General features: G+C 46.3%; 1 protein-coding gene across 1 annotated transcript; it reads right to left on the bottom strand.

The window, feature by feature from the left end:
• Positions 1 to 7894: 7894 nt before the first annotated feature.
• On the bottom strand, positions 7895 to 13060 carry LOC129150331 (uncharacterized). The gene is given in 6 exon segments (XM_054721338.1): positions 7895 to 8246; positions 8248 to 9288; positions 9290 to 9793; positions 9795 to 11263; positions 12038 to 12149; positions 13038 to 13060. Coding segments are annotated over 6 exon segments (3501 nt in total).
• Positions 13061 to 13564: the final 504 nt, after the last annotated feature.

The raw sequence follows: 13564 nt of genomic DNA, 5'->3' as shown, positions 1-13564 counted from the left end.
GATACTGTAGACAGTCAGCTGTAATGTAGGCAGTTGGTGGCAGAGTGAGCAGGGCCTGGCTGGCCACTTCAGAGGGGTGGGCCATATGGTGGCTGTACAGAAGTCATTGGCACACTGGGATGCACAGGTGCCCCACAGACTCTAACTAGCTCACTTGGATGTGCAGTGCCATGTCCAGTGTGGGGAGGTGGGCTGAGGGCTGCGACATCTTCAGGCTTCCTGACAGCAGAACCTGCAGCCACTCCCTCCCCACTGACCCTGATACCAGTAGACAGTCAGGGAACACTGGGTAGATTCCCCCATTGGCCAAGATGGTGCAGGGGGAGGTTCCTACATTGAGTGTGCCAAAGGCTAGAAAGATGAATGGATAGGACCTGAGCACTCCAAAAACTAGCAACACAATTTGAGAGAAAAAAGAGGGTCCCTTCCCTCCTTATCCCTATAATAACCATGGGCTTGAGCAGGAAGAGGAGATGGTCTTTGAGATAGGAGTCCACCATTCTCTAAGGTGTGGCACCTGAATGAACTTCTTTCCTTTTGCACTTGCACCTGTCTAATGAGTTTGACTTTTGTTGTGGCAAGTAGCTGAACCTGCATTTTAATTACAATTTATTTCTAGCTAAGCCTCCAGACTCTTTTAGAGTTTATCTGACATCATTTATGGTATGAGTGAACTTTCAGCTGCACTGTGATCAGTTACTTATCCCTGAGTTCTGTGAGCCATGCTAGCCAATTAATTGAACCCAAGGAGGGGGACATGGTAACCTCCAATCTGTAAGCAATCAGTCAGAATCATAGGTAATAATCTAGGCTTGTGTTTGGCATCTGAAGTGGAGGGTGGTCTTGTGGGACTGAGCTCGTAGCCTGTGGAATCTGATGTTGTCTCTGGGACTAGTATCAGAATTAAGTTAAATGTAGGGACACCTGGCTAGCGTTGGAACTACCTCCCCACAACCACCACACTGGAATTTTGTTCAGAACATTTAATATGTCATCTAAGAGTAGTTATTGCAACTTGTAAAAAGTTGTAGCCTATCATTTTAAAAATCACTGAAAAAAAAAAAAGTCTCATGAAAGGCTAATTCATGATGAGAAAAGGGCAATAAGAATAAGTAAAAGGAAAAAGTTATAAAGCATTTACTCACTCCGCTATGCTGGAAACTCCACTTACATATGCAAAGTTTATATGAACTTCTTTGGAATCCAGCATAAACTTTTGATAGTATTTAGGAAAAAAGAATGAAAGAGCAAATGGAAAGAGTTTAAAGTGAATGGAAACTCTTAGTTAAACATTTCACACCTTCCTGTCTTTCTCTGCCTCTTGATTCAAAGCTCTAAGGTATGTAAACTCTGGAAATTAATGTTTACTATAAAAGACTTCTTGGATTATACTAAATAAAAACTGAGTTCTTAATGAATTAAGGAATTATTGAGAAAGAAGAGCACCTTAGAAGCTACCAGCTCTTCCAAAGCATGACTGTGCATTTTCCTTCTTTGAACATGCCCAGAACACATTGGAAGATGTTCAATAAATGCTGACTAAATTGAGTGTTGATGAGAAACAGACAGTGCTGTTCTTCTACTTATTAGTTTTATTTTATGGGGGTAGCTTAAAAATTTATCCAGTTAGATTATGACATTTAAGTTTAGGAATGTTCTCCTCCTTCCTTCTTCCTCACTCTATTTGTGGCAACACTTTCAGCTTATTGTATTCAATATTCCTCCCAGCATAAAATACAAAGATTAGTAACCAGAATTGCTATAAAAATTTAAAAACAAAACAAGTGCTCCTATTAAGAGTCTTTAAAAGTCATCTTGTCAAGAGAAAAGATTCCTTTAGTTAGTGTTCTCTTCAAGCCCAATAAAGGGCTTTAACAAAAATGCTGAGCAGTTTTCTTCTTGCTAAAGTCCAAGAAAGATAAAAGGGACCTATATTTATACTTTGAACATTTTCTTTAGTCAACCTTCACTCACGAAATATTTGTGTCTACTACATACCAAAATGCTATAATAACTATCTGTTAATGCTGGGTTAGCTGCAGGAGTGAGCTACTAAAGGAAGTAGTTTTCATATGAATCATTACAGATCTTTGATGTAAAGTAAGATAACTCTCTATCCTGAAGGGTTGACAGGAAAAAAGGAAATGGAAGTAGGTAAAATTCAAGGTGCTCTCTATCATTCTAATTCTTACTCCATGCTAATCGTAAGTCAAGATGGGAAAATCTCAGTCATTCTGACTTAAGAGGTGTTAAAAGATCATAAATTTTGGTTGGGTGAGAAAAAGCCATGGACATTATTCTATTACCTATCCTTCCAGTAGTGAAATTAAGTGAAATACAATTAAACATTAGTGAAGAATAACATAATTGGATTTATTGAAGAATAACATAATTGGATTTATTGAATCAGTAATTGGCTGTAATTCTACAATAATGATGAACCTAATGGTGAAACTTTTCTACCACTTAAAAAAAAACCCATGTTGTATAAAACTAGATCAGTTGTGTTCCATTGTAGAGCAACTATGGCCCATGTTGCTAAGTGGTTAGACCAGCAGCCTGCACACCGAAGGATCTCAGGTTTGATTCCTTGGCCCCAGTAGGCGTGTGTGTGGGAGGCAATCAATCAATGTGTCTCTGTCACATCGATGTTTCTCTTTTTCTCTCCTCTGTCTCTCTCCCCTTACCTCCCTCCTTTCCACTCTCTCTGGAAAAGCAATGGAAAAAATATGCTCAGATGAGGATTAACAAAAAACAATAACAAAAATTAGAGCAACTATGAAAGTCTGGTTCAGAGACACTGCTAGACCCAATAGCTTCTTTAAGGATCCCTAGATGTTTAGATTCTTTCAGAGATCCCATAATGGGTCACCAGGGTGGACCTGGAAAACCATCCTCAGGAATGATCTAGGAATTATACTAGGTAGTTGTAAATGATTCTTTATTATTTTTGCCACTCTGAATTTAATCTGGAATGACAGCATTAGGATTTAAAAACAAACGAAATAACATCCAAAGATAAAACAAAGAATTGAACCTAACAAGCCAAGTTGGAAATGAGACTGAAGAGGAAAGTGAAAAATAGATTGTGTTGGTTAGGATTTTCCCTTGGCAAATATTGAGACAGGATTTGAATACAAGTATTTTATTTGGGAATTGCGGAAAATACCAGTAGGGAAGTGAGAAAATGACACAAAGAATGGAAAGCAACCAATAAAGGGTGTGTTAACAAGCTAACTACTGCTGTGGTGACTGAGCCTAATCATGTAGGAAAACTTGGAATTAATATAGAATAATACCTCACAGTTATTTTACCAGGGCAAGGGAGCAGAGGTATTTATACTCCAATTTCTGTCAGTCTTGTTTGAAGATTGTTAGTATGTTTGGGGATGTAGACTATTTCTTCAAAAACAGATGGAGATGAGATATCTGGAGCATAGGAATATAGGCAGAGAATGAATATTATCTGCTACATAGTACATGTATTTCTAAATGTTTTTCTGGAGATCAGTACTAACCCTAGCTTGTTATTATCCCACCCAACAAGACAACGGTGTCAGGCTAGCAAGTGTTACTTAAAATTTTCAGCATATGGAGCAATAATTGTCAAGCATACTTATTTAGTTATAGAAGGAATTCAAGATTGAAAGCCTAAGAGCCAGTTAAAAGGATGTTGCTGTAGTGAGAGGAGTTAGAAAATAAACAAAACAAATAAGTAAAATAATATGTTAAATAACAATAAGAAAAATAGAGCACAGAAGGGGGATAGAGGGTATCAGGAGGCTAGCGTAGATGGATATGATTTTAAATTGTATGGTTACGGAAGGTCTCACTGTGGAGGTTAAATTTCAACAGAAAGTTAAAAGAAGTAAGGGAATTAGCCATAAGGGTATCTGGATTGTAGATGCTCAAGGCAAAGGGAAGACAAAGGCAAAAGCTCTGACTGCATATTTGGCTTCCCCAGAGAATAGAAAAGAAGGCAGAGAGGGAAGTATGAAGATCATGGTGGTGGGCAGTCTCCAAGGTGGCCACAGATTCCTGACTCCTAGGAGTCCCACCTTTGTGTAACCATTCCCTTTAAGTATAGCTACACTTATTAACTCATTTCTAACAAACAGAAAATGGCACCAGGGTTGGGTTGAGATGTGACTTCTAAGACTGTGGCTTTCATCTTGTACATCCTCTCTCTCTCTCTCTCTCTCTCTCTCTCTCTTTCTGTTTTGAGTCACTTGTACTGTAGGAAGGCAGCTTCTGTGGTGGGAGCATCCCCTGTGCAGAGGCCCACATAGCAAGATGAGGAGCTGGGGCTCCTCCAGCATCGTGCAAGGAACCGAAGCCTGCCAACAATGACATGAGTGGGCTTGGAAGTGGATCCTTCAGCTCTAATAGTGGCTAAAGATGACTGCAGCTCTGGCCAATAACTTGATTGCACCTCGTGGAAGACCTTGAGCCAAAATTACTCAGCTAAGATGTTTTCAAATTCTGATCACACAAAATTGTTAAATAATAGACATTTATTTGAAACATTTTTTATACTGCCAAGTTTGGGGACTCTATTATGCAGCAATAGATAGCTAATACAGACAGGTAGAGAACTGTAGCCCATTATGTGAGTTTGCCCTTTAAGTGAGAGAAGAAGCCATTGGAAGGTTTGAGTAGAAGGGTAAATTATTGGCCTTACATATTTAAAAGGTCATTTTGGCTACTGTGTTTAGAATATACTGAGGGGAAAGTAGGGAGCAGGAAGAAAAGTTAAGAGACTATTTAAATAACTCAGGGAAGACATAATAATGTTGACTTGGACCCAGATGGTATCAGTTGAGATGGCGAGAAGTAGTTACACCTGGGTGTATCTTAAATGAAGAGTAATCAAGACTTCCTAAAGGATTAGGAGTAAGGAGGGAGAAAGAAAGAAGTCAAAGATGACTTCAAGGTTTTGGCTTGAGCAACTGGAAGAATGGACTTGCTATTAATTGAGCTAGAGAAGACTGTGGGAGGGAGCAAGTTTGGATGGGAACTAGGACATGTTTGATATGCCCTTCAGACATCTGAATAGAGCTATTGAGCACGATGTAGGATATTTAAGTCTGGGGTTCAGGAGAGAGGAATTGGCTGGAGGTACAAGATGAGAGTAATCAATCCACAAGTATAGATAGAAAAGAGTTGGGTGAAGGCTGAGACCTGAAGTCTTCCAACATTAATAGGTTGGAGAAATGAGGAATAGCCAGTAGGGAAACATCAGGAGAGTGTGGTGTCCTGGAATCCAAGAAAAGAAAGTACTTTAAAGAAGGGATAATCAATCATCTACTGCTCCTAATTGTTTGAAAGATAAAGACAGAGACCTGGCCATTGGATTTAGTACAAGATGGTGAATAGTGACCTTGATGTAAACAGTTTCAGTGGAGTGGTGCTTGAAGTGAGTTCAGGAATATACAAGGAGCCCTGACCGGTTTGGCTCAGTGGATGGAGCGTCAGCCTGAGGACTAAAGGGTCCCAGGTTCGATTCTGGTCAAGAGCATGTACCTTGGTTTCGGGCACATCCCTGTTGTGGGGCGAACGCGAGTAAAGACCACTGGAGTCCAAACCAAATTAAATTTTAGGGAGCCTTTATTGCCGGCTGGCGGCTGTTCTGCCTTCCAGACAGGGAGGTCAGAGAGCAGCCCCGACCCTTTGTGCAAGACCACCTTTTAAGCACATTAACCACATCCTGTTTTTGCAGAGTAAGCAACCCAAGACAAAACAGTTTTTCCCAAATAATGTCAGGGCCATGCTATTGACAACCATGTTATTTACAGGGTTATCCTGTTCTTTAGAAAGCTGACAGTGTTCTATCTTGCAAGGCTATTTTGTGAGGTGCAAGGGGAAGGGGCCATGAGACCATATCTCAAGGCCTGGCCTGGTGTCAGCACTGACAACCCTATCTGGGGCATAGTCCACGGCCTCTCCGGAGTGCTCAAAAATTCCTACTCTCTAACATTCCACACTGGTTTTATGGGAGAATCAAATCATTGTTTCTCCATCATCAGTGCAGACATGATGATAGTGAGTACGCAGGACCATCAGCTTTACTGCCTGTATTCGCCTTTGTACATAGTTGGTGAGGCTATTTATAAGACAGGGTCCAAATGTTGCTCCTATTAGCAATAAGATCAAAGGTCCTGCTAGAGATGTTAGGAGTGTTGTCAGCCATGGGGACCAAGAGAATAGATTTTCATACCAGTTTCCCTCAGTTCTTTGCCTTTCCTCTCTGTCTTGGAGTCTTTTTCTGAGTTGACTTAGGCTTTCTCTGATGACCCCGGAATGGTTGGTATAAAAACAGCAAGTTTCTCCTAAGGCCATACAGAGTCCTCCTTGCTTCATGAATAATAAGTCTAAACCCCTTCTATTTTGTAAGACTACTTCTGCTAACGAACTGAGAGAATCCTCTAGGTGGTTTACATTTTCCTCTAGGGTGCTTAAGTCTAAATCTACTTGGCTGCTAAGTTCCTTAAAGTTTTTGTCCCCCGTGACTAGTGCTGCAGCGCCTATTGCAGCTGATCCGGCTATTCCCAGACCGACAAGCAGGGGGATAATTACTGGGGCTCTATGAACTCGCCCAGGAGCTAGACCCAGGTGCTCACGCCCGCCCCCCCCCCCCCGAATAGTAATATACCTGGGGTAGGATATGAGCTAAGATGCATAAGGAAGGCTTGCTTGGGTGCATCAGTGTCAGAGGAGAGACACAAGGGGTGATTCCTGTGGTGCACGCGAACCAGTGCCTTCAGGGGCCACTAGGTACCACCGGTCTGTCTCCTTTTCATTGTCCTGACCAAACCTCAGTACTGAGGAACAGGATTCACCGTAGGGGGATTTTGATAAATCAAACTCTGAGGACATAACACAAGTACCTCATCCCTGGAAATCCCCAAGGGTTAATTTTGGGGTTTGCCCCCATCTGAACACCCTTTATGGAGGGTTTGTAATCGGAACATTTCTGTCTGATGAATTTGAACCAACAGTAGCATTTGCCCCTATTCCAACGTAGTAGGGGGGTTCTGGGTTTAAACACAACCAACAGTCTCTGGTGGCATTTGGGGAAGTCTGATTTAAAAAGTTAAAAACCGCATCCAGAGTGTCCAGGATAGGTCTCCGACCTGGTTTGGTAGTATGAGTCTTAGGAACAAGGGTCACTGTCACCTTGGTCAGAGGAGTTAATTCAGTATTATCCCGGGTAGGAGGTGGTGGTGTGGGACGGGGCCTAAGTGGCTGTACTGGAGGCAGCCCCTGGTCTAAGGGTCTTAAAGGCCTGATGGGGTTTTTCCTTTGGGTCTGCTGGGTTCTCTGGAGGGTGAAGAGGACCCCGGGATCTCTTCCAGCTACATACAGTCTCAGTCCCCAAGTTTTTCCTGCATCCCAGTATTTCTCCCACCAGTTTTGGGGGGTGATAACAACGGGATTGCAGTCTCCTACCATACAGTTATTGGAAGGGGCCCCCGGGCGGACTATTCTCTTGAACCGGATGGCGGGATCTCTGTTAGTCCATAGTGCCATAGTCTCACAACCCCACTGGGCACAATAATAGTCCCCGTCAGTTCCACATTCAGGGCTACCTTCAGCTGGGCAGACATAATGTTGAGTTCACCAAAGTCCTCGTTCTAAGATGAGGGTGCCACACCCATAACTAGTTCCCATATGATATGCCCCTTGGGCTTCTGGGAAAATGTAGTGTGTTTTACTTTCTGGCGGTTTTCTCCAAGTTTCCCTAAATAATCAGCATAAGTCAGTCTCTATGGAGGGGGGCCATGGGGTTTTGGTATGACCTATAACAGTCCCATCCACAGTCCGGGTCAGTTCCCATGTGTAATTAGCCCTCAGGTGGGGATTACTCACCGTGATGGGCACAGGCACATCAGGATTAGGAGGACTGCCTTCGGAGTCGGATTTTCAGGGGGTCCTTGGTGCGCTGGATGGTCCATCTCTCCGGCTGGTCCTCTGATTCCGCCTTCTTGATTTGAGTTCGATGTATCCAGTGCTTTTTTCCCACAACCTTCACCGCTGATGGGATGCTGAGGACAACAGTGAAGGGTCCAGTCCACCTGGCCTCCAGGGATGATGGCTCATGCTTCCGCACCCACACTAGGTCTCCTGGTTGAAATGCAGGTGGTGCAGGTGTAGTCCCAGGGGATGGGTCTCGGTGAGCCTCTCGGACCAGCTGGTGGTTAAGTCTGGAACTCAACTGCAAGGCCTGTAGGGAGGTTGTGATTAGAAAGGGATGCCAACACTTCTTCCCTTAGCTTGGGAAGTAGAGGTGGGGGTTGGCCAAACAGAATCTCAAAGGGGGTAAGGCCCTTTACATAAGGGGTACAACGGGCCCGGAGAAGGGCAAAAGGAAGGAGGCTTACCCAGTTTTCGCCAGTCTCCAGTTTTAATTTTGTTAAGGTTTCCTTTAGGGTCCGATTCATCCTCTCTACCTGCCCTGAACTCTGAGGTCTATAGATACAGTGTAATTTCCAACTTATGCCTAACATTTTTGCCAATAGTTGAGTGATGTGGGCAATGAATGCCGGGCCATTGTCGGACCCCATTGCAACAGGTAGGCCAAACCTGGGGATAATTTCTGAAACTGACTTCTTAACTACTATCTGTGCTGCTTCAGACTTGGTAGGGTAGGCTTCTGGCCAGCTGGAGAACGTGTCAATAAAAACCAGCAGGTATCGATATCCTCCCTGCCCTGGGGGCAATTCCGTAAAGTCTACTTCCCAATGTTCTCCAGGACTTCTTCCTCTGAGTCTGGTTCCTTGGGCCAAGGGGGAGTGTCTCCCAGGGTTTACCTGTGCACAGACGTGGCATCTCCTTGCGATGTCCTTCGAGACCTGGAAGAGCTTAGGAATATAATAGTCTCGTTTAAGCAATTCTACCAGCTTGGTTCCCCCTAGATGGGTGCTCTGATGGACCTGAGAAATGAGTTCACTTCCCAGGGCCTCCGGAATGAACAGTCTGGTGTCGGGCAATTCTCTCCATCCTCCAGATGCCTCCTTAACCTCGAGTCTCCTTCCCAGTTCGTTATCAGTCTCCGAATAGACGGGGGTCTCTTCGAAGACCTTTGTCGGAAGAGCTGGCAGGATATGTAGAGGCCCCACTGGTTTTTGGGTGGCCTCTTTCGCTGTTTTATCTGCAAATGCGTTTCCTCGCGCCTCTGGAGTGTCAGCTGATTGGTGTCCCCTGCAGTGTATGACTGCTACTGCCTTTGGCAGCCAGAGGGCTGCCAGGAGGGCGAGGATCTCCAGGATGTTTTTATTTCCTTTCCCCCAATGTCAGGAGTCCCCTTTCCTGATATAGGGCCCCATGGACATGAACCGTAGCAAAGGCATATCGGCTGTCAGTATATATGTTTACTGTTTTTCCTTTTGCCCACCACAATGCTTGGGTGAGGGCAATTAATTCTGCCTTCTGAGCCGATGTCCCGTGTCCCAACGCCTGCGCCCAGATTACCTTGTCAGCTGTCACGACCGCTGCTCCCGCGTACCTGGTCCCTCTGTCCACGAAGCTGCTCCCATCCGTATACAAAGTCTCATCCGGGTCTCAGAGGGGTTGGTCAGTCAGGTCCTCTCGAAGATTTTTCAACGAGGACAGGGTTTCAACGCAGTTGTGGAGGGGCTGTTCAGGATCATCATCCGGCAGCAAGGTTGCAGGGTTTAGAGCTGCTGTCTTAAGAAAGCTCACCCGCGGAGGGTTGAGCAGGAGCACTTGGTACTGGGTAATACGGGCATTTGAAAGCCACCGCTCAGGTGGGCTTCGCAGAAGGGTTTCCACGCATGGGGAGCTTTGAGGCTTCTTTGACCAGTATGGCTGTGGCCGCTACTGCCCTCAGGCAGCCTGGCCATCCTGCAGCTACAGGATCTAGTCTCTTGGATAAATATGCCACAGGCCTTTTCCATGGCCCTAAGAGCTGGGTTAGTACTCCCTTCGCGATTCCCCGGGCCTCTGCCACATGCAACTGGAATGGCTTAGTGAGGTCTGGCAGCGCCAATGCTGGGGCACTGACTAAGGCTTGTTTAAGGTCCTGAAAAGCCTTAGTCTCATTCTCAGTCCAGTTTAGTTCTTCAATCTTTCCCCCTGTGCAGGTGTAAAGGGGTTTTGCTGTCTCTGCAAAACCTAGTATCCAAAGGTGGCAATATCCTACTGCCCCTAGGAATTCCCACACCTGCTTCTTTGTTTTGGGGACCGGGATTTCCAAAATAGCCTGTATTCGGCTAGCAGATAAAGTTCTCTTTCCTTCGCTGAGTTCATACCCCAGGTAAGTGGCTTTTGGGGTGCAAAGTTGGGTTTAAGCGGACACCCGGTACCCCAATTTGTCTAGAGTCCTCAACAGGGTCTCAGTAGCTTCCCGGCACTTACTCTGAGTCGCCGTGGCAAGGAGGAGGTCATCCACATATTGGGGTAGGGTGACCTCTGAATGTTCTTTCCGGAATGTGCCTAAGTCCTGGCTGAGAGCCTCATCAAACAGATTAGGAGAGTTTTTAAATCCCTGGGGCAACCGGGTCCAGGTCAGCTGTCCCGATTCCCCTTCTTCAGGGTCCGTCCACTCAAATGCAAAAATGGGCTGGCTGGCTGGGGCCAGCGGCAAGGAGAAAAAGGCATTCTTTAAATCTAGGACTGTATATATTTGATGACTCAGCGGTAACAGGCTCAGGAGGGTATAAGGGTTGGGTACTGTTGGGTGTATAGTCTCTACCCTCTTGTTGACTTCTCTTAAATCCTGAACTGGCCTGAAATCCTCAGTCCCAGGTTTTTGTACAGGGAGCAAAGGTGTATTCCACGGGGAGTGACAGTGCATCAAGATCCCGGCCTCCTTTAGTCTTTTTATATGTACTGCAATGCCCTTTCTGGCCTTCTGACTTACTGGGTATTGCTTAACCTGTATTAGAACAGCAGTACTAGTGAGCTGTACTACAATCGGGGGCCTGTGAGTCGCTAACCCAGGGGGATTGCTTTCAGCCCATACCCCTGGTATCTTTTGCTGTAGTTCTTGGAGCAGTGAGGTGTTTTGGGCCGACATAGTTTCCCCGGGATCCTCGGTGAGGAGGTATTCCTCACTTAATGGACACGCCAGGAGCCCGGTGTCAGGTCTGGCATTAAGGACTACTTTTGCTCCCTCCCCCTGGAATGAGATGGTGGCTTGTAATTTGCTGAGGAGGTCCCGTCCTAGTAAGGGGTAAGGACATTCTGGCATCACTAGGAACGAGTGGGTCACTGTCCCAGCCCCTAAATTGGTTATTTGGGCCTGAATCCACAGATATGATTTTGTTTTCCCGGTAGCTCCTTGAATAGGGGTTCGTTCCTTAGCCGCTTGTTGTAGGACTGAGAACGTGGCTCTGGTATCAATAAGGAAATCTACTGGTTTGCCCCCAACTTGCAAAGTGACCCTGGGCTCCTGGGGGCTGGTAAAGACGGAGCCCCGGCCCCTTCAGTCCACTTCTTCGACTAACACCGGGGCCGGGCGCCCCTGAGGGCGCTGGGGGCATTCATTCTTCCAGTGGCCTTCTCCTTTACCGTAGGCACACTGGTTCTTCCCCATCCCGGATCGCCGGAGGCTGTCTTTTGCAGTCCTGGAGCCACTTGGGATTATCAATCAAAATGTCTATCCAAATTTGGATATAAGGAATTTGGTCCGGGTGGCCAGGATTGTCGAAAACGGCACATTGGATGTTATATATCCCCGGGCCTTGCTCCTCTTCCTTTCTGGTTTCCTTTCCTCCCGTCTCCTTTTTCCCTGTTCATGGTTAATAAAGACTGTGCCATCTTTTTGGTTAGCTCACCGGGGTCTTCTCTATTGTTGAATGGCTACCAATTCTGACAGCATCTTTCCCTCAAAGCCTTCTAACTTTTGTAACTTTTTTCTTATGTCTGGGGCCAACTGGGACACAAAAGCAATGTTAACTGCCTGCCTGTTTTCTGGCGCTTCTGGATCTATGGGGGTGTAGAGCCTGTAGGCTTCACACAAGAGCTCTAGAAAAGCGGCCGGGGATTCATTCGGTCCCTGCACAGTTTCAGTTACCTTAGACAGATTGGTGGGCTTCCGCGCAGCTGCTCGGACTCCCCTCAGCAGAGTCTGGCGATACCGATTGAGAGCCTCCTTACCTTGATCTGAGTTGGGGTCCCACGGGGGTCTGGAGAGTGGAAAAATGGCCTCCAGGCATGCCGAGTCTGACACTCACTGACCATCTGGTCTGAGGACCAGTTTTCTCCCCTCCGCTTTCACTCTTTCTCTCTCTTCCTAAGTGAACAGAGTCTGGAGGAGTTGCTGACAGTCGTCCCAAGTAGGCTGATGGGTAAAAAATACAGACTCCAAAAGAGAGATATGTCCCTGGGGATTCTGAGAGAACGAGGGGTTCTGATTCTTCCAGTTATACTGGTCACTAGTCGTGAAAGGGACATAAACCATAAACGGCCTGCCATCCTCTGCTACCGGAGTTACCCGAGGAAGGGGCAGCATCGGGACCCCTGAGGAATCAGGGGAAGGGTCCGAATGATGGTTTCTATACTCAGTCCCGTTGCAGGTGTGGGGCAGAATTATTGGGTCTTCAGGGACCCGCAATTGGGGCAGACGGATATAGGGGAGGTTCCATCAAGAGGGTGTCCTCCAGGGGTGCTGGAAGGACAGGAGGCTGTTTCTCAGTCTCAGGGAAGGGCGGCAGCTCAGATTTCCAGGCCAGCTTGCAGCTGCATTCCTGCATTAGCACTTCCCTGTTCCGGTCTGGCGCCTCCGCCCCCTCGCTCTTTCCTGCCCTCCTCGCAGCACTGGCACACCGGCTTCCCCTGGGTCTCTCTGGGAGGAGGTTTAGTGAGGAGGATAGTCCTTCCCCGTCTCTGTCCCAATTTTTCCTTATTCTGGGGAGGTCTTTTGCAGTCCTGGAGCCACTTGGGATTATCAATCAAAATGTCTATCCAAATTTGGATATAAGGAATTTGGTCCGGGTGGCCGGGATTGTCGAAAACGGCACATTGGATGCTATATGCCAGCCCTAGATCAGTGGACCCCTCTGGGGGCCACTCACTGGAATATGGGAAAGTCGGCCATTCCCGCTCACAAAATTTCTGTAAATCAAAAGCATTAACGGAAGCTCTGCAGTCATCCGCTCACCGCTTGAATTTCTGAAAAATTTTCAGAAAACATTGCAAGGGAAAACAGACAGAAGCAGACTGACCCATTCTAATGATAAGAGACAGTTAGACCACAATAACACAGAGTAACAAAAGACAAAGACAACCAACTGAGGATCGCCGGGCACCGTCGTGCGCCGGGATCTGGTCTTAGAAGTAGAGCTGTGTCCAGCCTTCCAGAGACCCCAGATGGGCACCCACAGAATAGAACCAGAAATAAGTTTCTTACCAGTAAGAACCAGATCCAGGTGGCTCCAATCAGAGTCAATCAGGAAATTTAGCAGGCGGGGTCTCTGACCTCTACCAGTCCTGGGGCTGAGGAACGTCTCTCAGAGATCTCCCCCTGGGTTGGAGAGTCCGGGGACCCCAGTGGGCTCCGGTCACAGGACCAGGCAAAAGCTGGTTATCTCGCTGGGGCCTC

Source organism: Eptesicus fuscus, chromosome 9 (assembly GCF_027574615.1).
Source record: "Eptesicus fuscus isolate TK198812 chromosome 9, DD_ASM_mEF_20220401, whole genome shotgun sequence".
In the NCBI taxonomy this organism is placed as follows: domain Eukaryota; kingdom Metazoa; phylum Chordata; class Mammalia; order Chiroptera; family Vespertilionidae; genus Eptesicus; species Eptesicus fuscus.
This window is presented reverse-complemented; position numbering and strand designations above follow the sequence as displayed.